General features: G+C 32.2%; 1 protein-coding gene across 1 annotated transcript in view; it reads right to left on the bottom strand.

The window, feature by feature from the left end:
* Positions 1-12,577: 12,577 nt before the first annotated feature.
* The window catches only part of LOC145330425 (uncharacterized), a 52,208-nt gene continuing 38,328 nt past the window's right edge, over positions 12,578-26,457 (bottom strand). The window contains exons 8-14 of the mRNA XM_080175060.1: positions 19,150-19,216; positions 18,600-18,740; positions 17,830-17,967; positions 17,599-17,715; positions 16,692-16,816; positions 14,686-14,811; positions 12,578-14,346 (exon numbers count right to left, since the gene is read on the bottom strand). Of these exons, the coding sequence (XP_080031186.1) occupies positions 14,146-14,346; positions 14,686-14,811; positions 16,692-16,816; positions 17,599-17,715; positions 17,830-17,967; positions 18,600-18,740; positions 19,150-19,216 (915 nt within the window). The 3' untranslated portion in view covers positions 12,578-14,145. The remainder of the gene's footprint in view (positions 14,347-14,685; positions 14,812-16,691; positions 16,817-17,598; positions 17,716-17,829; positions 17,968-18,599; positions 18,741-19,149; positions 19,217-26,457) is intronic.

Here is a 26,457-nt window from a genome sequence, read left to right on the forward strand (position 1 = left end):
AAAGTAAGGGCGATATCTCTTGGGAGGGTGGTGGTACCCTCCTCCAAAATAGTTATAAACCTTCCTAAGACCTATGAGAAGCTACCCTGTTAAGGAGAACTATATCGGTTCAACGGATACACATGAGCACACAGAGAAATAGACAGACATACATCATATTACTTTATTAAAAGGATATAATTACATAAATTAGGGGGAAAAGCACAAAATATCTCCTAAAGTTACTCAATGTAGATTATTTAAATATGTTTAATATATTAAATGAAAAATGAAACTGGTAACGCACTCAAACAGAAACAAAAGCGAGAATGTTAAAAAGCAGGGTTTTAGTAAAGTGACACCAAAAAAATGACGTCATACGATAGAATAACCAATGAGAGGCCAGCATAAATTTTACTCATCTCCATCATTTGTCAAGAAAGATAAAGGAAGAGATAGTATGAAAAAGAAAAAAGAGATAGAAAAAGAAGAAGAAAGGAAGAGAAAAGAAAAGAAATAGAAAAAGAGAAAAAGGGAGATGGGAGGGAGGGGACAAGAGTTGACAAATAAGAATTCACTGACTCAGAAAGAAAAGCGACAATTTCAAAACACGCACCACTAAACTTTTAAAACCCACAAAAACTAGGTGATCTTTGAAAACAGCCATAAAAAAGCAAATATCTTTTTTTTATAGTAGCAAAGCTACTCTATATTTCTTGTTAATGTTAGTCTGTATGTTAATAATCCTACGGGGGTGATTTCAAATTTAATAAAAAAGAAATATAATTTCAGATTTTGAAATATCTTTTAAAAATATTAGTTTATTATTGAGCTTCTACTATATAAATATATGTTGTCATCCTTGTTTCATATCTATAAAAAAATATGAATTACCATACAAAAGACGTTAAATATAGTACTGATATAGACATTATTAATTAACATGCACAGTTAGAATTTCCAAAAAATATTGTTCAATATATTGTTGTTTGTATGTTAATTTTTAATTAAGCAAAACAAAAATTCTTTATATTTTCAGTTTTGTATAAATACTTGAATCTATTTAAAACATTTATTATAAATTCATTTTAAGTGTTTTTAAAACAAACCACTTCAATTTTCAAACAATAATATTAAATTTGAACTCAGTAAAAGGTTAAAATATCAATGTTGAATTTTATGTTTTATAATGTAGTCTAATGTAATAGCAAGATTAATTATAATCTTTCCTGAAAAGTAAACTTTTTTTAGTTTAATATATTGTAAAAATCAGACCAAATACTATAAATTTAATTTTGCCAGCCTTAGAGTTAGTTTTCCTTTATTACTTTTGAGATCTCGGTAACCATCAAATCAATTGAGTTTTTTATTATAAAGAAGCTATACATATTACATAGGTCCCAGTATGGATTTTAGGATATTTTATCTTAATACAAACTTTTTGCCTCCTCTCTTTCTCTTCAAAATTATATGATTTTAACCAGTTTTATTACCTCGTGGGGCCGAAGGCCCGGTATAACAAAACTGAGTATTAATTTTATGATTTTTTTATTTTAACATTCATGGAATATTGTTTGTAATACGATGCTATAAATGATTTTTAAGTAAGGATGAGAACTGTTTCTAATCCAATGTATATCAATCTGTTTCGAAGCTAAATTGGAAGAATGATTGTTTTAGTATTCTATGGGTTTAAGCACTGAACATCTAATGATCTTTTATAGCTGACTCTAAAAAAACATACCTGAAAGAAAACTCAAATCAATTATGATAACGGCAAACTGACTTAAATAGTAGCTGCCAAATACAATTATATATGAGAATTTGATAAAAAATTTTAAACAGTAATTGAATGTTTGAATTCTAAATATTTTGCAGATTTGAGATTAATTGGGATTATCTAGAATTAATCTTTTAAGCTTGTTTAACCACTGATATTTAATAATCTGAGGTGGATTCTTAAAAAAAAATTAGGGTCACTTTTTGTAGATTATTATGTAATTTTGGGGGATTTTTTTCAATACAATTTTGTTGAGAATCAATGAAAAATTCCCTGTCTAACTAGGGTTCTTAAGGTAATTAGTTAGGTTTTATAGTTACTAGCGGCTACGCTTCTAGAGGCCTCTAGAGTAAAGTAAAATTGTTTCTTTCTAATCTATTTTAAAATCAACCATTTACCAAAAATATTTTTTTTCGCCGTTAGATTGTTTTAGTTATGTTTTTAGCTTATTGCAAAAATGTCCGCAGGGCGGCGTTTTTATTTTATTTTTGTTGATTTCTATAGGGAGGGTGGTGGTACCCACCCCCAAAATAGTTATAAACCTTTCCGGGACCTATGAGAAGCTACCCTGTTAAGGAGAACCCAGTTCAGCGGTTAGCGAGATTCTTCGGTACAGACAAACATACAGACACTATAGACAAACAGATCTATGGTATATATGTATATGCAGACAACTACCTCCCTTCATTTTTCAAAGACCTCTTTCGTTTGCTTCTAAAATATTTTCTAAAATATAGGCGACACCATTAGTTGATTTTCAATGACCCAATAGAAAGGTTGCGCAAGGTGGTTGCGTTGGGGAGAAACAGATATTTAACCCTTCTCCCTCTAGTGTTTTACTCTAATCACAGACAAATAAACATCCTGTTACATTATTTAAAGGATTTCGACAACAGACTTGACATAATTTCTTAGAATAGCATAGAAGTACACATGAGTTTGTACAGGGATCTTAAGGGATAAGACAATGGGAGAAAGGTGAGATTTTAGACTATTAGGCTATTAGTCAGGATGACAGGTAAATCCCAGGGACCTAAAGGGATAAGACAATGGCCGATAAATTGATGTACCTCCCCATACAAATTTGCGTTTAATATTATTGGTTGAAAAGTTTGGACTGCTAGATAGAACCTACCAATAAAGATTTGATTAAAAGTTTAAACCTAACGAATAAAAAATCAGCTATAATTATCTATCTATTTTTCTTTTCTTTCTGTACTAATATTTAAGCTTATTTAACCACAAATATAGATTTATTACCCTAGATGAAAAGTTGGGATTAGTCCCTTTCGTGACAACGCCCCTTTAAGGGGCGAATCATCGTATTTTTAAAATGGATTTTAAGAAGTAATTTTAGGTTAGGTTAGGTTACGAAAAATCGCTTCTTAAGTGGCGTTGACCCGCTTAGACGTCCAAGGGGGGGGGGGGGGGGTAAAGGGGTGATTACCCCCCCCCCCTTTTAAAATTTACCCCTTCCCTGGGGGTACCGTAGGCACCTTCAAACATTTAGGAGGGGGTATTTGCTTCCCCCAAACAATTTTGGGTGGTAAATACCCCCTTTCCTCAAAATAAAAAATCTCTAACTTTTGACTTTTTTTTTTTGGGAGGGGGGGGGGGGGGGAATTGAGGCGTCATATATGTCATATATGATTCATTCCATCAATTTTTGTTCTATATTATTTTACTGAAAGCTAGCTTTATCCTCAGAAAGGGAATAGTAGCTTTCGCAATTTTGCGTCGATTTGTGAGCAAGCTTCCAGTCAAACACGCTTATTAAGTCCAACTGCTCTTAATGTTGACCAAATGCAAAGTATAATTAAAAGCATATTTAAAAACAGTTTGATCTCATAAGCTCATTTGACTGGAATCTTTCTCATAACTTTTGGCAATTTTGCAAAGGCTACTATTTCCTTTATAGCTGACTAATTATACAAATGAACTGCCCTTTCGAATTAAAATATGAAAATTTTCTAGCCACTTGTCAAGTAATAGCGTCTTTGCCCCTAGAGGCCTCTAGTGGCACTTGAGGACTCAGGAGTTGAATCTCAAAACCCATTTTTTTAAATTTAGATTTATAAACCCCATTTTTTATATTAGTTTCTTAAAAAATTATTTTTTTTGGAGGGGTAGAATTTTTTTTTTTTAGGGGCTATTTCTCTTGGGAGGGTGGTGATACCCTAACCCAAAATAGGAACCTAGGAGAACCCGATCGGTTCAGGGGTTATCCTTGGGTAAAAACAAACAAACAGACAGACAGACATCGTTCTACTTTGTATTATAGATAATTGTTACTAACCTGCGTTCCTATATAGGTCAACTTTAAGAAATGTGGCTCTAGAGATTCTATATCTATTGCCTCAATTAAAGTTTAAATCTGTGTGCAAACAAGAATATTAACATTTGAAGTAGGACAGAAATATTTCTCCTAAATCAACATGTCAACTTTGAGCATTTTACATTCGTGGAGAGATATATTTTTGATGTATAATTAGTGGCGTGCACATGAATTTGCCAAGGGGGTGCACAAAGCACACCTGAAAATTGTCACACCTCTCCCCTATTCTATCGTCAGGGGGGGGGGGGGATACACCCCAATTAATGTCCACCCCCTACTTATTAAAAAGCATCTTTTTTTTTTGCAAAAATATAGAAATTATTTTTTTTCTCGAGCCGGTCGCACAATTTTACGTCACTGCTAAGCAGTAGCCGCTAAGTTTGGGACACCTTGCAACTACTCTATAACTGCAGCCTAAATTTTTATTAACTTTTTGCCGAGATAAACTCCGTTTTTAAAAATGCCGTGACGTTTTAAAAAATACTTTTATAAGAAGGAGTTTTAAGAAAATCTAGTAAAAATATCACTAAACAAGGATGACAACATGTATGCATTTTTCTGTGGTGGAAATTAAAATTGCAGGATCCTATGGGGCCTTCTAACAATAGACATTTAGGGTGGGCGTAAATTTAAACCCCTTATTTTACTCCCTAACTTTTTAAAAATACAAAAGATTACCCCCCCTTCCCCTCAAAACTTTAAAACTCAAAACTTCACCCCCTTAAAATAAAAAGATTGTACGTTCCTGCTACTAACCCCTTACATAACCTAAAATAAGCAAATGGGGGAAATTGCCCATTACAATTTTGTTTATGGTTAGAATATATTATTAAAAGCAAAGCTTTTCTATAATTAGGGTCAGTCCGTCCGTACGTCCAGAACGAATAACTTTTTTCGTTAATTTAGGCACGTTAGAATTGTCCTATCGATTTCAAACTTTGCATGGTGATTCCTGTAGTAGTTAGCTACGATTTAGAAATCATAGCAACTCTATAATCGTTACCAGAATGTCCGTACGTTCATTTTAAACATGTTGATTTTTTTTACTTTTTTAACAACAAATTTTTATGTGATCTTATTATCCGATTGATATGATTTTTGGTATATTGATTCCTGGGACAACAAAGTACAATATTAAAAGCGAAGCAACATTATCCTGTATACATTTATATTCTGATTTTTTAGTTCTGACACTATACAAGTGTTAATGTCCGTTTGTCCTACCATTTCAGTGCTTTTATGGATGTTGTCATCCTTGTTTATCTAGATTAATATTATTATTGAGTTTGGAAACATAAAAGAATTCAATTACATAACATAAACAAATTCATTACATATATCTATCTGTCTATCTACCCAGGGATATAAAGGGACAAGACAATGGACGATAAATTGATTTACATCCCCCAGTGAGAATAAACAAGAATATCCTATGTGTATATTAAAATTATTGGTTTAAAATTTAAAACTAGTTTTAAACTAACCAATCTTAATTCAGTATAGTTAGTAAAGTTTTGTAACGTGGTTATAAAACTTTGGGTACCAGTGTAAAAAACAGCCCAATGTCTCCTCCCTCCCTGCTATCTATCTATTAGTCTATCTATTTATCAGGGTATGAAAACATAAATATCAACAAGAATGACAACATCCATAAGTAGCAAAGCTAAAAAATTATGGATAAATATCCGGAAAAAAAATTAACTATAGAGCAGTTTCATAAAATAACATAAAAGTCACGAAACCTTTTAAGATTTATAACGTGAAAATCTAGGTATCGATCTAGCACCCTAATTAATTGAAGAATCTTAATGAACCTTTGTGAAAATATGAAGAATGTCAACATATTTCATCCCTGAAAATTTCAGGTTTCTATCTTAAAAAGGGGCCGACTGTTTTCCCCACTCTGTGTCTGACAGACGGACGGACGGACATTTTGAATTATAGAGTAGCTTCGCTACTAATAAGCGTGCAGATAAATTAATCTTCATATTTCCCACCTATCTTATTATTATAATGATGATACAAATTTCCCTTCGAGTGTCCCATCCCTTACGCATTTTGAGCTGAGAAGATGTCCGTACGTAAGATAACTTTATTGTTGATTTAGGAATGTTAGAATTGTTCAATCAATTTTAAACTTTTATATGATTATTATCCTACTCGCCTGATTTTTGGAACTATGATTCTTTGCACAATTAGGCACTATATTATGAACGAGGCATATAAATAATAAATATTTAAAATGTAGGTATGTCCGTATTAAGCTTTCAAGTAATTTTTGGACAGATTTGCACTGAACTTGCATTTAGACTTTTAGATATTGTTATATATGTTACTACTGGCTTCCCCCCTAGCCTCTAGTGGTTACCGAGATCTTAAGGGACGGACAGACAGACAGAGGGATAGACAGACATCATTCTACTTTGTGTTATAGATATGCCAATGTGCGTTTGTCTGTCTGATTTGTTGACTTAACTTTTATGTATGTTGTCATCCTTGTAAACTTGTGTTTCTTTCTGGCAAAATGGTGAATAAATAAAAAGAGGTGTTTATTGTTAAAAATGAAGCAAAGGGAAAGTGGCTGTTTTGATAATATGCAGATATGCGGCATTGAATGCACATCCAACAATTTTCCGACCCATTTTGGTTTTCCATATCCCCTTCCCCCTTTTTATGTCATTTTTAAAAGCGAAGCTTTACTATAATTAGGGTCGGGCCGTCCGTCCGTCCGTACGTCCGTTACAAACGGATAGCTTTTTTCATTAATTTAGGCATGTTAGAGTTGTCCTATCGATTTTAAACTTTGCATGGTGATTCCTTTAGTAGTTAGGTACGATTTAGAAAGTGTAGCAACTCTATAATCATAACAAGAATGTCCGTACGTCCATTTTAAACATGTTGATTTTTTTACTTTTTTAACAACAAATTTTAAGTGATCTAATCATCCGATTGATCTGATTTTTAGTATGTTGATTCATGGGACAACAAAGTATAATATTATAAGCAAAGCCACTCTATAATCAAGTCCTAAAAATGTAAGTATGTCCATAAACATTATCCTGTATCTAGCAGTTTTTCAACAAATTTACTTACAATTTTGCTCCGATTCAAATAAATTTATATTCTGATTATTCAGTTCTGACACTATATAAGTGTTAATGTCCGTTTGTCCTACCGTTTCAGTGCTTCGCTTTTATGGATGTTGTTTTACTGAAAATATTTCTCCATTATACAGTTGGGGGTTAAAGCAAGCTTTGTTCATAGAAAGGATGAAACTAAACATTAAACTAAATTAAATCACATAACATTTTAAAATTCAAAACGTGAAAATCTAGAAATCGATCTAGCACCCCAACCAATGAGTAAATCTTAATGAAACTTTGTGGAAATATGTAAGATGTGAACTTATTCAATTACTGGAAATTTCAGCCGCTATTTGAATAGGAGGCGAGAAAATCATGAAAACTTAAAAATTTTAGGAATCGATCTAGCACCCCAATTAATTGACAAATCTTAATGAAACTTGGTGACAATATAAAAAATGCGAATTCCGAAAAGGAGCCGAGAAAATCACGTTTTTCCCACTTTGTCTCTGACAGACGGACGGACATTTCGAATTATAGAGTGGCTTCGTTACAAATAATGGAGGGGGGAATCTAAAACATTGTATGATGTTCATGACCATGGGAAGGTTCAGCGGTTTGCGAGATCCTTTGGTACAAACAAAAAGACATCCTGTTACTTTATTTTAAGGATATGCTATATATGTCCCTAACTGTAACCCAAGAATATCAAGAATTGAGGGGGGGGGGAATCTAAAACATACATCATGACCTTAACCAATGTATGGACGTGTGTGTGTGTGTGTGTGTGTGTGTGTGTGTGTGTGTGTGTGTGTGTGTGTGTGTGTGTGTGTGTGTGTGTGTATGTGTGTGTGTGTGTGTGTGTGGACAGATGAATTTGTCACACACTTGAAATTCCCTTGTCAACCCCCCCCCTCCCCCACCCCCAATTCTACTCCAAATTACATAATATTCCCCAGCGGGATATTTACCGCAATTTTTTTAAACTGGGGAGGGGGGAATAAAACGTTTATGGAGGGGGGGGGGGGGATAAACCGCTCCATTTAGTCAATGATGTTTCCAACCAATTTCTCAGTTAATTCTAGTGATAAAAATGATAGTTTTTATAATTCCTAAAAATCATAATACACATTTTAGATAAGTTTTTAAAAAGAAATCCATTTAGATTTTTAACGTAAGGTTAATACATTATAACTTGAGTAGCGGCTTCGCCCCTAGCCTCTAGGGGCTTTGCCCCAAGAGGTAATTAAAAAAATAAGGTAGTACATGTGGTGGATCTTCATCTTCATCATATTATAATTATACATCAAAAAAAAAAAATTTGGATCCTCATCTTCTTCAAACTGTATATCAATTATACATAAAAAAAAAAAAATTTGGATCCTCATCTTCTTCAAACTATATATCATCAAAAAAAAAAAAAAAAATGGGGGGGATTTTATTTGTTTTTGGGGGGGTTGGGGGTGTCCCACCCCCCAAGAAAATAGCTTAAAACCACCACAGGACCAATAGGTATATACCCTGAAGAGTAGAATCCAATCGGTTCGGTGGTTACCGAGATCTTAAGGGACGGACGGACAGACAGACGGACAGACAGACGGACAACGGACAGACGGACAGACAGACATCGTTCTACTTTGTATTATAGATTGCATGATTCATTGTCTTGAAGTTTTGTCGTGTATTTTTTGGCTGAGGCATACCCGCGCCTAATACTGATTCCTAGGACAACAATGTTTAATTTTCTCTAATCAAGTCTCAAAAATGTAAGTATGTTCTTAAACTATATCCTGTATTTAAGCAGTTTTTAAACAAATTTAAATGCACTGACACAAGTGTAAATGTTCGTTTTCCTACCGTTTCATCTTGTTTAAATGTTGTCATCTTTGTTTAAATCATAAATTATGACTCGGTTTGGTCTATTTAATCCTTTACAAAATTAGCAGATGCATTAAAGTTTACACTTTACGCCTCAGAAGAAATACAACAATGTATTCACTTGATGAAAATGAAGCATACGATTACTCCTCCCACCTATATGTAGCAGCCGCAGGGCTCGGCAGCCGAGCGTCTGCCCCGGCTAAGCCTCAAATTCAAACCCGTTTGGGAGCTTTGAATTTTTGTTGTTGAAAATAAGAACTGCCATAATTGGATCAGGTTTGAACCTCCATCTGATTAATAAAACTGAAAAATGTTGATTGTAGCGAGGCTTACTTGCGGCTGACGCACGGCTGCCGAGCCTTGAATTATATAGGATGATCCACCAGCCGTAAGAATATCAATCCACTCATAAAGTTTTCTCCACTATGAAATAAAAAAGGAAATTTTAATCATAACTATTTTTAGTAGTTTTTAAACGTTACTTTTTTATTCTTTATTCTTTTTGTATTTCTGGATGTTTTATGTATTTATTTCTAAGTTTTATCTATCTTTTTGATTTTAAAATTTTTATTTTCAGTTGTGCCCCTAGCATCTAAGTGTCTGTATTGATAGGGGTAAATACGAAATGACAGAAAAATGGATTAAAACTTTTTTGAGAAAAATTTGTTATAATAGAATAGCCTGAAACCATTTTGAGATCTTAGAAAACGTCCCTAAGAATAAGAGATAAATCAGTTAGGAATGAATAAAATCTTAAGCTTCAGACAAAAAAATCCCAAACTGGCAGCTGCGACCCTTGAATATAGCTCCAAAAATTAAAAGTTTAATATTATTTCTGGGGGGTTATGTTTTCATAAGAGGGTTTTAATTACCCACCCCTAGAAATGCTTTAAAATAATTTAGGACATAAAAAAGGCTTTTCTAGATCTTTCGTTACAGAATTCTGCCACAGTTTACATGCAGCATGAGTAATGAATAAATAGTTATATATCGCATTTACAGACAGCTTTCCACGGATATTAAATTAAAAAATAAGGGATTAAAACCAGTTTGGTATACCTTGCAATACAATGCTGTACATGCTTTTTCAGTATGACTAAGAACCATTTCTAATCCACCGGATATTAATCGGTTTCGAAGTCATACTGGAAAAGTTTTTCTCGTATTCATTCGAATCCGGTGGATAGGAACCGGTTCTCATCCATACGAAAAAACTATGTCTAGCATCGTATTATATCCACTTTTCTACTAATATAGAAATATACAATCATAAGATTATAACCAGTTTTTTAGCCCGTGCCTTCGGCATCTCGGGGCTAAAAAACTGGTTTTAATCTTATAATTGTACATTCTATATCCGCGGAAAGCCGTTTATAATACGATGAAAGAAATAACTATTCCAATACATTGTACAATAAACGTTGTTTAGATTTCACTGTGCCCCATTTCATAATCCTCCCACTTATAATTAATCTCCCCCATTCAAATCTCCCCATTCCTCCTTTGTGCATCCCAACGGAGCCCTCTCTCTAGCTTAAAACCTCCCAGATCTCCCACGTGCTCTGTGAGAAATAATCACATTTGATGGGAAAATAGTTTCAAATAAAATTTGTTACACATATTTAAACTCAAGAGGAGCGTTTCAAAACTGGGACAGGGACAAAGTTATTCTAATGGAGAGAAAAAATTCTTTTATTATCACTTATGGCTTCGCCCGTAACGCCAGGGCTTTGTATTCGAGGGGTTCGGGAGGGGACAAAAACTATCCTAAAACAATCCCTAGACTAAGATTTCAGCATAAAATAGCTAAAGATCATGTAGTGACCTATAAAATTATTTTGCTTAGAAGGGTTAGGAACAAAAAAATGATCTCTTTTTATATATAGTGGTGCGTTTTTCCCCATTTTTGTAACCCCAAAAACCTCACTAGATCTTTTAGGAAAGCTTCGTTAAGGTATGACAGTGCGACAAACAGACATAAGTTTAGAAACTTTATTTTGAATAGTTGTTATTAGATATATTTTATATTTTAACATCTTTGCCTCTTCCCTCATAAAAAAAATATCTTTGTCCCTTTCCTCATTTTTGGGTTTATTTTTTAACATCTTTGTTCCTTCCCTCATTTTTTTTTTATATCTTTGTCCCTTCCCTCATTTATGGGTTTATTTTTAAAATCTTTGTCCCTTCCCTCATTTTTTAAAAAATATCTTTGTCTCTTCCCTCATTTAAAAAAAATATCTTTGTCCCTTCCCTCATTTTTTTTAATATCTTTGTCCCTTCCCTCATTTTTGGGTTTAGAATAATTTTGATTTAAAAACCAAAACATTGGATTATTCACAGCTAAACACAAGGATGACAACATCCTTACTAGCGAAGCTCAATTAAGAAGAAAATTTGGTAAAGGAACAATTAAATTTATCGATAACACGATCTGTGTTTGTCTGTCTGTAAGGATGTCGCTAACCGCTGAACCGGATAAACGAAAATGAACTAGTGGGAGGGGGTGATGGGGTTGAATTTGCCCCCTGTCCCATAGGGGAAAAGCCGCTAGTTAAAAATATAGAAGAAAGATATAAAAAAAATGTTAAATGTGCAGGATATTTAATATGGAATCACTTTAACGAAGATGATTAAAGTCTCTCCACAGATTATGACGTCATACAATAGAATAACCAATGAGAGGCCAGTATAAATTTTACCATTGGTCAATTACAGTGTATACTGGCCTATCATTGGCTATTCTATCGTATGACGTCATATTCTGTGGAGTGACTTTAATCATTTTCCACTTTAACATTTAGCTTAATTGTCTTGACTCGTAGAAAATGTAAAAGTTAGGTTAATTTTATTTTTTAGACATTAAAGTAAAACAATAGAGTGGGAAGGGGTTAAATAACTCTATGTCCCAGCCCCGTGGACCCTGAGTCGACTTTTAATTAGGTCTTTGAGTATCAGCCAATTGCGTCGTAAATATTAACACAGCCAAGTAACTTTAAATAGCAGAAAGCAATTTGCTTGCTGATAAAAAAGTTCCCCAACACTGGTATATACATCTATACTTATAGATTTATTTTATAGACATAAAATTGGTATTAACAGAAATTAGTGGAAAATTTATAGTGAAAGGTTTAGTGATTTTCACAATATTATTGAAAAGGATGTAGATGAAATGTGAATATTTTATCAGGTCCAGGGTAAAATTGTCGTTAATTTAGGTTCCTAACATGGAAAACATTTATTGTTAAGTTCGTTCATCCACTAGAAGGGAATATTATACATTATAATGCATAAAAAGTTACAAAAATCAACATGTTTAAAATGGACGTACGGACATTCTGGCAACAATTATAGAGTTGCTTTCTAAATCGTACCTAACTACTACAGGAATCATCATGCAAAGTTTGAAATCAATAGGACAATTCTAAAATGCCTAAATTGACGATTAAGCTATCTGTTACGGACGTACGGACCGACCCTAATTATAGGAAAGCTTCGCTTTAAAAAAACCCATAAATGATAAAATTTAAAGTCTATATTTACATTTGTTTATAAATATAATCATAAAAATAAATAATTTTTGTTACAAATAAATTAATAACATAACATTAGACTTAGAGCAAAATATGGAAAAAATTAAATTAAAATAAATAGAATAAATATTAAATATTTTTTAGAAAAATTGTAATATGCTTAAAACCTAGAAATAAGTTTGAGTAAAAAAAACTATTGTTCTAATAAAAATATTAAAATGGGTAACTTTTAGAAAATAAATCAGTCGATAAGTAGACTAGAAAATAAAATATACAATTTATGACAAAAAAAGTTAATTATTATTTTTTTTAATGCTTTAAACATGACTAGACTCTGTTTACTATTAGCAAAACAAATTTATAAAAATTTATTCTAAAAAAATTTTAAAATCTGTTTTGTTTTGACTTTTAATTGTAACTAAGAAAAAAAACTGATTACAAGAAAGTCAAAAAATGCCACTTGGTAAAAAATATACAACTTTTATAAATGCATTGTCAAAAATGTAAAAAAAATATTACAGACTTTAAATGATCAATTAATAATATAAAAAGACAATACATTAAAAATAAACAACGCAGGCTAATTTTAAAATAATTTTTATATCCTAAGTAAAGCTTTTATTTGGTAAAATTTAGCTAATTAAGCCTAAAGCTTTAAAATTTTTGGAAAATAAATATCAATCAAAGTTTAATTAATTTGAATTTTAGAAAATATTTTTATTATTTTAAGCTTAAGCTATATAGAGTTAGTAATTGTATTGGAAAATAAATAACAAATAAAAACGTAAAACAAAATACAGATAATTTAAAATAATTTATTTTAAGGAAAAGGATATTTTTATTTAATTTGTTTTAAGTCTTGGGGATAAATATGAGCAATAAAAAACAATTAAATGAGATTACCTCTTTTTTTTAGCTTTTACAGCTTTTGATTTTATTGGGTAATTTGAGAATTTTTTTCAGCATAAATTGATGTTAAAAAATGTATTATTGTTATATTTGATATGATAATGTAAAATTATTAAATTACATTTTGTTATCAATAATAATTAAGAATTATTTTAAAATTGAAATAAACAAGGAATAATAAATACAAAGGAATATAACAACAGAAATAACTCACTCACAGCAGAGGTAGAGTTTTAATGTTTTCTTTTTAAAAAAATCCTAAAAGGAATTATTTCACATGGATTTTTTCCTCACACATCAGATAATGTGACTTTTTAAGTTAGGAGATTTTGGGAGAGGATTATTTTTGCGGACTAATTGACATTAGCAAAATACAAGCTCACATAGTCACATCAACATGCAGCCGCAGCCAACGGTTAGGCATTGTCTATTTTTGCATAATTTGCAAAAATTTGGCCATTATGAACAGGCATAAAATGTTTCTTTTTCCTGTATTTTAAAATGATACAAGATATGGAAACTTTACTGTCTGTTTATGGTTGTAGCACTTTTTAAACCGGTGCTAATACAAAGATTACTGGCACATAAGATAATTAAAATATTTCTGCACATTTTTTTTTTCTCCAGAAAACAAAAATGCGTCAAATTTTAGTGGCGTCTGAAATAGTAGGTTCTTGCATTATGAATTGAGTTTCTATTTTCTATTCTGGCGGAGATTTTCTGGGACCAGTCGTTGGCTCTGTTGAACCAGTTGTTGTACTTCTGCTTGAGGTAAGCCGGGTCGGGGCTGCGCTTTCTCGAAACCTTTTCACTCAGGGCACCGGTGTACGAGTCCAATTCTCCCAGTTCCTAAAATACATTTTGTTATGGATTTTATTTTAAGTAAAACCTAAAAGATTAGAATTATAATTAAAATTTTAAAACTTGTAAAATAATTATAAATATATTTTCTGCTTAATAAATTATAGGAAAGGAAAAGACAATAAGAGTTAAAAAAAATCTGTCGATTTAAGACTTGGAAACTAAAATAGCCTATAACCATCAAAATACAACGTATAGCTTACTTGTTCAGTAATTATTAAGATCTTAAGCTTCAGACAAAAAAACTTTATTCAATAGGAAGACTATATTACTTTTTTTCAGTTTTATCTTTAGTCCTAGTAAGGTCAACTGTACTTAATTGTATACCTGGTCAGGTGTGCCGAGTAGTAGGACAACAGGTTCATTATAATTTGGCAACTCTGCGCTCTGCTGGTCAACCTCTTCTACTTGGAGCGGGATGTTCACGTCAGGGTTGTAGCTTGTGTCAGGCTCCTGGAAAAAATATTATTTTTATCTTTATAATTTACTGCATTTTGGCCACCGTGTCTGTAGCTATTGTATGGGGACAAAGTTATTCAAAAATCAGCCATGTGACGTCAAAAAAATGAGGAAAATGAGAGGAGAAGTGGGAAAGAAATCCCCTTAATAAAAAGTGGATAATCCCTCATTTTTATGACGTCACATGGCTGATTTTGAGTCACTTTGTCCCCCTACTCTAAATTTCAATCTAACTATACACCAAGAGCTATTATGAAAATCTGCAGATGGCCTCTTAAAAATGTCTATATTGACTACCAAAACAAAATTGAACACAGAGGCCAGAAAATTGGACGATTAGCCGCAAATTTCTCTAAATCTTCTGTCCTGTAAAATGTTTCTCCCAGCTGGCTAATATAACGATACCCCCTATCCACAGAACCATTATGACTTTACCCGATATCCTCTCCTGACGTATTTATGAATATATGAGAACTATATAAAGCAATCTAATCTAAATTGACGGCGAAAATTGCTATCAAAATATACACGTATTATATATCCTTTTATACATTATTCAATTGAAAAGACGACTTTTAGAAATTTCTTCAAATGTTTTTTACTTTTATAAATTGAGGCAAATCCATCCAAACAAAGTTTATTTCCATTTATTCTTAGATAAAGTTTAGATATAAATTTTTTTTTATTCTTTTTGGTGATGTTTTTATCTATTTATCTCTATCTAGCTATATTTCTATCTATCTATCCCTATCCAGCTCTATTTGTATCTATCTATCCAAGCACCTCATAATCATTACAATAAACTTCATCAGGTATAAGCTGTTCTTCTAGTTACTGTTGTTCATCCTGTATATTCTATCTTTCTATCCCTATCAAGATATATTTCTATCTATCTATCCCTATCCAGTTATATTTCTATCTATCTATTCAAGCACTTCATAATCATTATTATAAACTTGATCAGGGATGGGGGCAAGTTCAGGTATAAGCTGTTCTTCCGGTTACTGTTCGTCATTCTGTTTTCTATCTATCTATCCCTATCAAGGTATATTTGTATCTATCTACCCAAGTACCTCATAATCATTATCATAAACTGTTATCATGACCATAAGCTGTTCTTCCTGTTGCTGCTGGTCATTCTGTTTTCTATCTATCTATCCCTATCAAGATATATTTGTATCTATCTATCTATCTTTGCCAAGCACTATTTGTATCTGTCTACTCTATCCAGTTATATTTCTATCTATCTATCCAAGCACCTCATAATCATTATAATAAACTTCATCAGGTATAAGCTGTTCTTCCTGTTACTGTTAGTCATTCTGTTTCTATCTATCTATCTTTGTCAAGCACTATTTGTATCTATCTATCCCTATCCAGTTATATTTGTATCTGTCTATCCAAGCACCTCATAAAAATTATCATAAACTTCATTTGGGATGGGGGAAAGTTCAGGTATAAGCTGTTCTTCCTGTTGTTATTGGTCATTCTGTTTTCTATCTATCTATCCCTATCAAGATATATCTCTATCTTTCTATCCCTATCCAGCTCTATTGGTATCTTTATCCAAGCACTTCATAATCATTATCATAAACTTCATCAGGTATAAGCCGTTCTTCCTGTTACTGTTGGTCATCCTGTATTCTATCTATCTATCCCTATCAAGATATATTTCTATCTATCTATCCCTATCCAGTTATATTTCTATGTATCTATCGAAGCACCTCATAATCATTATAATAAACTTCATCAGGTAAAATCTGTTCTACCTGTTGCTGTTAGTCATTCTGTTTTCTATCTATCTATCCCTATCAAGGTATATTTCTATCTTTCTATCCCTTTCCAGTTATATTTCTATGTATGTATCGAAGCACCTCATAATCATTATCATAAACTTCATCTGGGATGGGGGCAAGTTCAGGTATAAGCTGTTCTTCCTGTTGTTGCTGTTGCTCCTCCTGTTCATCGTCATACTGAACCTCACCAGCTAGTATTCCTTCTGTTATATCAAGATACAAATTAATTTTTTCCATAGTAGGTAACTTTACTATAAAACTACTTTACTACTTTGTTGAAAAACTGCTTGATACAGGATAATGTTTATGGATATACTTACATTTTTAGGACTTGATCATAGAGTTGCTTATAACAATATACTTTGTTGTCCCAGGAATCAATATACCAAACATGAGATCAATCGGATAATTAGATCACATAAAAATTTGTTGTTAAAAAATTAGCATGTTTAAAATGTACGTACGGACATTCTGGTAATGATTATAGAGTTGCTACGCTTTCTAAATCGTACCTAACTACTCAGGAATGCAAAGTTTGAAATCAATAGGACAATTCTAACATGCCTAAATTAACGAAAAAAGTTATCAGTTCCAGACGGACGGAGGTACGGACGAACCGACCCTAATTATAGGAAAACTTCTCTTTTATAAAAGGGGTAATTTTACTAATACCCTGAATCATTGTTCATTAAAGACTTCTAAAAAATTTATTTTGAATAATTAATGAATCCCCCCCATTAAAAAAAAACAACTTCAGCTTTTGGTAGCCTAACATTTTCAGTTAGAAAGGTAGTAACAGTTGCTGATCGGTAATTTAGGCATGTCAGAATTATCCTATCAACTTCAAACTATGTATTTTGATTATTGAAGCAGTTGACTAATATTCAGAAAGCGAAGCAACTAGATAATCTTTCAATAGTCCTATATTTTTTTTACAATGTTGATTCCAAGGACAATTGGGTATCATATTTTGTTGTATCTTTTCCTGAAGCAGTAGTGCCAAGCTTGAAGTCAATGGGAGGGGAGTAGGTGGTAATCTCTGGCTCATAATCAACACTGTCACTTTCAACCACTTCTTCTAGGGCTATTTCAATCGGGGCAGCTGAAATAATGGAAAATATTAGTCATTACAGTTTTTTTTATTTCTTTGTTTCTTTAAGAGGATGTCTGTTAGGTGGTATTTATTTGAGAAACGTTAAATTCTAAAAATCCAAACCTGTAGTAAACTGAAGAGATCTGAGGTCAGTGAATCCAGTGATCTCCTGAGCTGGGGTTGTGAGTGAGGGAATCGAAACTGCAACATCCGTGTCTCTGCCACCGCCGTAGCTGTCCAGGCTGTTCTCTCCGTAGGAATCTGTAAATAAAACATATTTCGTCATTATTTAAAGAAATTATTGACGAAGCATTATTCCTTCTTTGATGGGTTTAGGCTATTTTATATTTATAAGTAGTAAGCTTTTTTTTGTCTGTTACGAAGGATCTTGCTATTCTCTGAACCGATATGGTTCTCATTTACAGTGAAGCTTCTTATACCTTCTTTTATGGTTTTAGGCTATTTTATCTTTATGCCTTACAAGTATGGTATGGGTTCAGGCTATTTTTTCGTTGTTCCTTTTTTTTTTTAAGATTAGAGCCACTAGATGACAAAGGGAGGGTCATGCAATTTTATAACTGGACAAGGTGTCTCAAAATAAGCCATGTGACGTCATAAGAATGAGGGAGAGGAGGGGAGAAGGAGGAGAGAAAACCCCTAAAAAAGACATGGAGAATCCCTCGTTTTTATGACGTCACATGGCTGATTTTTGAGAAACTTTGTCCAGTTACAGTGGTTTGAGTCTAGGCAAACCCCTTCTCCTCCCTTCAGATGATTACGGATTGGATGCTGCTTAAAGGTGCCATCCGGTTTTTTCAATAGATTACATACTGAAGTACAGCCTCGGCGGTTACAACGCCAAATTTGCTGCAACTATAAGAGTTTATACTGACCTAAATCATCGCCTCCGTAGGCGGGCAGAGGAGCAGCTTGGTCGGCAGGAATGTCGTTGGGATCATATTCATCATCAACATAGTTGGAGTACTCATAGTCATCTGGGATCACATTCAGAGGATCAGCCAGTGGCAGGTTTGCTAAAAATGTTATAATAATAAGACACCTAGTGTTGAAATATTTAACTAATCTTTTAAGAAAGTTAGCCATATAGCAAGGAGCAAACAGAAAAAAGTTTCATATTTAAAACAAGAACAATCTTAATTTGCACGTCGAAAATCTTCATGTCTTTTAAAGTTGGAATGTGAATTTCAAAATATCTACTTTTGATACATCAAGAATAATAAAAATAAATCAACTCTTTTCAGTAGTTTAATGGATTAATAGTTATTTCTCGCATCGTATTATAAACAGCTTTCCGCGGATATAAAATAAAACATGTTTAAATTCGTAAAAAAACTGGATATAATACGACGCTAGACATATTTTTTCGTATGGATGGAAACCGGTTCTTATCCACCGGATATTTAAAAATATTATTAGACTGACCTTTCTCAGTTGAAGGAGCGTATGTAAACAGGATGGGACCAGGTACAGGGGTGGTTCTTTCAGGGTTCTGAAAAAGAATAAAATATTATTAAAAGTTGGAATACATGAGTTTATGGCAATACCAATCTACTGTTGGTGAAGCTTTTTATTGTGCCTATGAAACTGATTTTATGAGTACTGATTTCTATTACAATAAGGTACAATATTATTAAGCGAAGCATATTTCTTATCAAGTCTTAAAAATGTAAGTATGTCCTTAAACAGTATTCTGTATTTATGAAGTTTTGCAATAAATTTCCGTATAATCTTGTCAAAACTTTTATATTCATATTTGGCTTATTCAGTTCTAACACTCTTCAAGAGCTCATGTTCGTCTGTCCTACCGCTTCGCTTTTTTGGATGTTGTCATCCTTGTTTATTATGTAAAAATTAGAAGACCCCCCACAGGGTTAGATAAAATCTTATAGCAATAGCTATTTAAAATTATCTTTAAAACATAAAAGTATTTGAAGAAAAGTTTGAGTGTTTTTCTATTATATTTTGGTAATCTAATAAGATGAAGTTTTACTGTTTGTTTGAAGCATAAGATATCTAAAACTGCTTAAATTTTATATCAATGCTTTGCTATGTTTTCAGATTTTTATTATAACCTATAAACCCAATAGGAGTGATAATTGATTTAAATTTAATAAAATTTCCAACAAATTGACATCAATCATAATACATTTGAAATATTATCAAGCACACATATGTTCGCTGTCATCCTTGTTTGATAATGATAGAATTCTCCCCAGTTTAATGTCCTACGTGGTCGAATATACAATCATAATTTACCAAATTTTTATTCAAAGGGTGAATAAATATAGAATAAAGTTTTGTCTGTGTCTCTCAAAATTAGTTAATTTTAAAAACAACAAATTTTAAAAACAGCCAAAATGAAATAATACTAAACCAATAAAATAAAGTATTATGATTACAGTAAAGTAAATTAAAGAGTTTAAATAGCAAAAATCTAATAAAAATATATATAAAAAAAACTATATTTTCTTTTAGGTGTTTTTCGTGTTTTTATTAGTTCAATCATATTAACCAAATTAGCAGATATTGCGTTATTTATTTTGCTATTTAAAAATATTGTCTGTATTGTAAAAACTTTCAAACTAAAAATTATCGAGATAGGAAATTGTTTTCTGAAAAAAAGAGCATCAACGATTAAATAAATTCTTCTTTCATTAAAATCTAAAAGACATTTAATATTATATTTATCCCTCTAAAATTAAAGTTTAATAAGGATAGGTTAATTTAGGCTCTTTACGAGGTTGTCCCGCCGTGTAACTTATATTGGAATATTGTATCTTATCTAGCCTTAGCAACCTTATGTAAGGGCCTGAAGGCCCGGGCCAACAAAAAAGGGACGAGTTTCAAGTTTTTAGTTAACATTTTCGTTTCTTGATAAAACAACAATAGATTAAATTTTTTCTATCCGGATTTAGAACCGGTTTGTCTCCAGTAGAAAAAAAATTATTTGAAGCCTTTAAATTATAGTTATTTATCGCATCATATTATAGACAGCTTTCCACGGATATGAAAATAAAAGAATTAAAGATTAAAACCAGTTTTGTTAGCCCAATGGACAAAATGTCAAAAAACTATACTATATATGATTTTTAAGTATAGCTGAGAACCGGTTCTGATCCAGCGGATATTAATCGGCTTTAAAGCTATATACTGAAATGTAATTCCCTTACATTAACTTTATCGTATTTTATAAAGTATTAAGGTTTTTATGTCGGAAGCTTAAGATCTCAATAAGTACTAAACTGATTGGTTTCTCTATTTAAGGTTAACTTTGCATAGGTCCTGTGGTGGTTTTATTCTGTTTTATTTTCAGATTTGTCTTTGAATGGTTTTAAGCTAGTTTATTATAAGACAAGTCCCTGTCCGCGAATATAATATTGGAATGGCTATATAAGGTTGTAGAATGCATGATTAAGGTCAAAACAATGTGATCAGCGGAAATTTTAGCCAAAAATATTCCATTTTTAAAATCAGGGCTAAAGCTATGAATTATGTTTTGTCCTTATTTATATACTAGCGTATGTGCCCCTAGAGGCCTCTAGTGGGGGAGGGGAGGTTGATTCTTAATTTCTTAATTTCAGGTTTAAAAAGAGGAAAAGTATAGAAAAATATGGAGGCGGGAGGACATTTTTTATACGATTTCTCCTGGGAGGGTGGTGGTATCCTTCCCTAAGATAATTATAAACCTTCCAAGGATCTATGCCAAAATAAGAGCGGATACTTTGATAAAGACAGACAGGTAGACATCCTGCTAATTTTATGTTAGGATAAATATGTACAGTTGAATGGCAAGGTAGCTTATTTTCAACCTTTTTCAGCCGCAACCGTAACCATCAATTTAAAGCTAAAGCTGCAATCTAAACAAGCAGCTTTAATGTTATATACAATCTGAAGCCAAAGCCTTTTGCTCTGCAGCTGAGTTGCTAAGAAGTTAATAGCCGAGCCTGTATTAATAAAGTAATTATATGAAACTAGCAGCTACGCCCCTAGAGACCTCTGGTGGCACTTTAAATGTTTTTTTTAATAATAATTATCTATGTTGCTTTCAAGTATCTACGATAACTTGCAATGTTGCGTTCAAGTCTCTATAGGTAAAAAAAAATATCGGTTCAGCCCTTAGCGAGGTCCTTCGGTACAAACTTACAAACACACAGACAGACATCCTGTCACTTTAGTATAAGGATAAATCTAATTTGTTACTTTATTGCTTTTCCCTCTATTCCTGTTTTTTTTTCTTTCTCTTTTTTTTTCTTCCGTATTCTTAATATGTCTGTATTTTGAGGTTTTAGTTCTGGGTGTTTTATGAATTTTTAGTAGCGAAGCTACTCTATAAGTTGTATCTCTAGCGTCTATGATATGTACTTATCGGCTATCGCATTGTCTGATTGTTGTGAAACTCAATCGATAAATAATATAATCATAAAACAATAACAAAGTGAATTATAGCGTAGCTTCTGATCTAAAAAACAAGTAGGACTATACATACGTCAATTTTTTTAAAATTTGCTATTAAAACCATATGTTAAAAGCCATAATATTTTAAACTGGCCATATAAATGATTTCTGTAGTAAATAGGTATGATTTAGAAAGCGTAGCAACTCTATAGTCAAGTCCTAAAAATGTTAGTATGTCCATAAATATTATCCTGTATCAAGCAGTTTTTCAACAAATTTACTTACAATTTTGCTTCGTCCCTTATACATTTATATTCTGATTATTCACTTCTGACACTCTAAAAGGGTTAATGTCCGTTTGTCCTACCGTTTCAGAGTTTCGCTTTTATGGATGTTGTCATCCTTGTTATTTATTTTGAGTCTTAAAATTAAAATATTCAATATCTTGAAATGATAATAACATATGATATATGTCGGAATAATATTATAATTTATAATTATTCAATAATAAATATGTGTTTAATTATGGGGAGGGGTGTGAAGTATAATTTTACATGATAACCCGTCAATACTACATATCTATCTATCTATCTTTCTATCTATCTTTCTATCTATCTTTCTATCTATCTTTCTATCTATCTATCTATCTATCTATCTATCTATCTATCTATCTATCTTTTCTTGGGGAATGATTAGTCTAGCCGTTTTTGAGATCTTATTAGTCACATATACTGTAATTAAGATCTAAATTGCGTTTATTTAGTTTTTACAGTGTAATCTCGCTCTTAGCTAATTGATGATTTTAAGTTAAGTTAAGTCATGTGATTGCCCCACAGGGTTAGGCAGTTGGACCCGCAGGGTTGGAGCCCCCCGTAGGTTCTAGGAATAGGATAAAAGCAACTTTGAAAATACGACGAAATGCCCCTTAAGAGGCATTGTCACGAAAGGAACCCGAACCATACCCAAAAAAGATATTGGTTGGGAAGTTTGAACGCTAGGTTAAAACAAAGTTTTCTAAAATTACCCAAAGTTTTAGAATTAAAACTTAGTTATCCAACTATATCTCAACCAAATGTATATCTACCTATCTGAATAACTTTCTATCTATCTATCTATATTAATCTATCCATTCTCAAATAAAAATGTCCTTCGTTTTCCACCCCCCAACTTTTCTTATTTCCGGGCACACCCCGCAGAGAGAGGGTCATATTTTCAACCAAAAATTTTAAAATGAATCTTACTTAGTTAAACTATTTTGCTGATTCAACATTCCCTCCCCCCCTTTAAAAAAATATTATGAAGGTGTTTTTCCTTTACACAACCCCTACGGGGACTATAATTGCGGTGCCCTAAACCTGCGGAGCTACCGAGTATCCAATGTAATCTAACCTAACCTAAAGCAATAAAAACACATACCAAAAATCACTTCTAATTTTCAAATGAAGGGGAGGGGGTGGTTTTAAAGCTTTTATTGTAAGATTCTTGTGAATTTTACTGTATAGTTTGTATTCAAACTGATTCTGTGTTTTAATCTTAGTCTGTTTTGTTTATAGGACTCGGCAGTTGCGACTAATCCTAAAATTTAAACCCGTTTTTTTGAGAAGAAGGATTGTCAAATTTGGAAGGTTTACAATTCCAGCTGATTTTTTAATTGTAAAAGGTTGATTCATTTAAAGGCGGCTTAAGCACTATTGTCGAACCGAAATATTTTACAGAAAAATTGTCCAAATCATTTGGCGCACCTTTATTTTTACCTTTATATGTTTTATGTTTAAACCATTCAATCAATTTTATACATTAGCGAAACCTACAAAATGTACTTTTTTAAACACTAGCAGCCTCTAGGGGCACCTTAAAATAAGGAAGGAATTTTAAATTGGGGCGATTTATATTGTGAGGGTCCTCACCTACCCCCCCCCCCCAAAAAAAAAAACCTATAAAATTGAAAGATCTTTAACCACATACACACACAAAGAGACACTTATAAATTAGGAAAAATACAAATAACCTGCCATTTAACCCTATTCTAATAATGATAACTAAAGTCTGATGGCATATTAAGCGACATTGTGGCAACACTTTAAGTAAATAAATGAGTATTTTTGCGTCTCTCTCTCACAGCCATCAATATAGATAGATGGACAAATACAACCCAAGGTTAAATTTGAAATGGTTAGGGATAAAGGAATAAGAAAAAAGATTTCTTAATCGATTTTATTCTTTTATCCAGCTTTGAATTATTTATAGGAGAAAAAAATCAACATCTATAGTTATCCATAAGTAAATTAATACTAAAATCCATATCTATACTACAAAGTAGAATGATGTCAGTCTGTCTTAAGCTTAAGATCTGAACCGATTGGGTTTTCTTTTCAGGGAAGATAGCTACTGGTCCTGTCGTTGTTTTCTTAACTGTGATTAAATAGGCTTTGCCAATTCTAGATTATTTGAGGATATTGCAGTGACGGTTTTAATGTTTTTTTTTATAACGAAGGTTGTGAGTCGTCTATAACATAACAAGACAAAGTCTCTAAAAAATCAGCCATGTGACGTCATAAAATGAGGGATAGTCTATCTCTTTTTTAGGGGTGTTGTTTCCCACTTCTCCTCTCATCTCCCTCATTTTATTGACGTCACATGGCTATTTTTGAGACATTTTGTCCCCCAACGCCTGTTTTGCCGTTTATTAGCGCAGTTATATATCCTATTAGCGCATGGAAATAATGTATGCTGTACTGTATATGTACAGTGTACACAACACTTAGCTTGCATATATCTCTCATATCAAAGGAAATTCCCATACTTTAATTTATGTGCACATTTTAAAAGATGGTTTTAAAAGTAATTTTGGGTTATATTATTTCTTAACAGTAGAAAATTTCCAATTTTAATTACAAACTTAAAAATACCCCATGAAAATCTGTTATATTTTAGAATTAAATTATGAAATATTTGAAAGTCAAAGAGTGTCTCTTTGAGGATGTAATGTATAATGCACATATACACATTTCCATGTCGCACATTAGTCTGGTTTCACAGTTTCTTTTAAATCTTGTATCACAACAGAATGTTAGCATATGCAACCATAGTTTGGGATGTCCTACTTTTAAATATAATGACTTTAGACCTAACCGTTGTTATTTACACACTCTGGCCCTTCCTATTACACAGGGGTCATCGCAATGTTTACCTACACTATAAAAAAATTGTAATTTAAAAAAAAGTATTTCTCGTATTCATTCGAAACCGATTAATATCCGGTGGATTAGAACCGGTTTTCAGCCATACGAAAAAATTATGTCTAGCATCGTATTATATCCAGTTTTCTACAAACATAAAAATGTACAATCTTAAGTTAAAACCATTTATTTTAGCCCATGCCTTCGGAATGTCGTTATAATTGAACATTTTACATCCGCGGAAAGCTGTTTATAATACGATGCAAAAAATAACAATTCTTATTCGAAAGCTGGGTTGGTTAAATATTACCCAAAAAATCTTGAGAAACCCAAACATCAATTATGCGTCCTAAAATATTTTGAATAGTACAATAAAACAAAAAATACTTCGCAAAAAATTCAACGTTTTTTTAGAGTGTAGTATGCATAGTGTTCAAGGTTCTGTAGGCCTTTGTTTAATCTTTATTGAAGATGGGTTGTTGCCTGCAGCGAAGCTGTTCTACAATTTGCTTTGTCTGTGCATTGCAAGTTTGTTTTAAAAAGTAAACATAACAACTTTATTTTGAGACTTGTACACATTTTATTATTTATAGAAGTATTCATTAAAACATTAAACAATAAAATAAAACTTTTGTTATTCAATACAAATAAAATCTAATAAAAATGTATATCAAATATTTCGTTAAAAAGTTTAGACACTGCAAATATAAACCAACCAATTAGATTTTAATGAAAGTCCCCTAAGTTTTTAAGCCAACTAATGAAAGAACTAGCGGCACCTCTCCTAGATACCTCCAGGGGCAATTGAGAGGGAAGGGATGAGGGAAGTCTAGCATCCACTTTTAATTTTAAGAAGAAAAAGCTAAAATAAATTTTCTTTGGGGAGTGGGTTATTTTTTTTATAGAGGCGATTTCTCATACACCACAAAAAAGTATAAACCTTCTACAAAATTAAAATTTTTGTGTTATGACCGTTAGCAGGGTTCGCTATCTTGTCTTATAACAAATTTATTCCAGTATGGCTTCGAATCCGATTAATATCCGCTGGATTAGAACCGGTTCCCAGCCAAACTGAAAACTCAAGTTATTTTAATATCCGCGGAAAGCTGTCTATAATACCAACAATAAATAACTATTCTAGAATTGCAAACACAAT

This window comes from Acartia tonsa, chromosome 10, assembly GCF_053477335.1.
Source record: "Acartia tonsa isolate MP-2025a chromosome 10, ASM5347733v1, whole genome shotgun sequence".
Taxonomy (NCBI): domain Eukaryota; kingdom Metazoa; phylum Arthropoda; class Copepoda; order Calanoida; family Acartiidae; genus Acartia; species Acartia tonsa.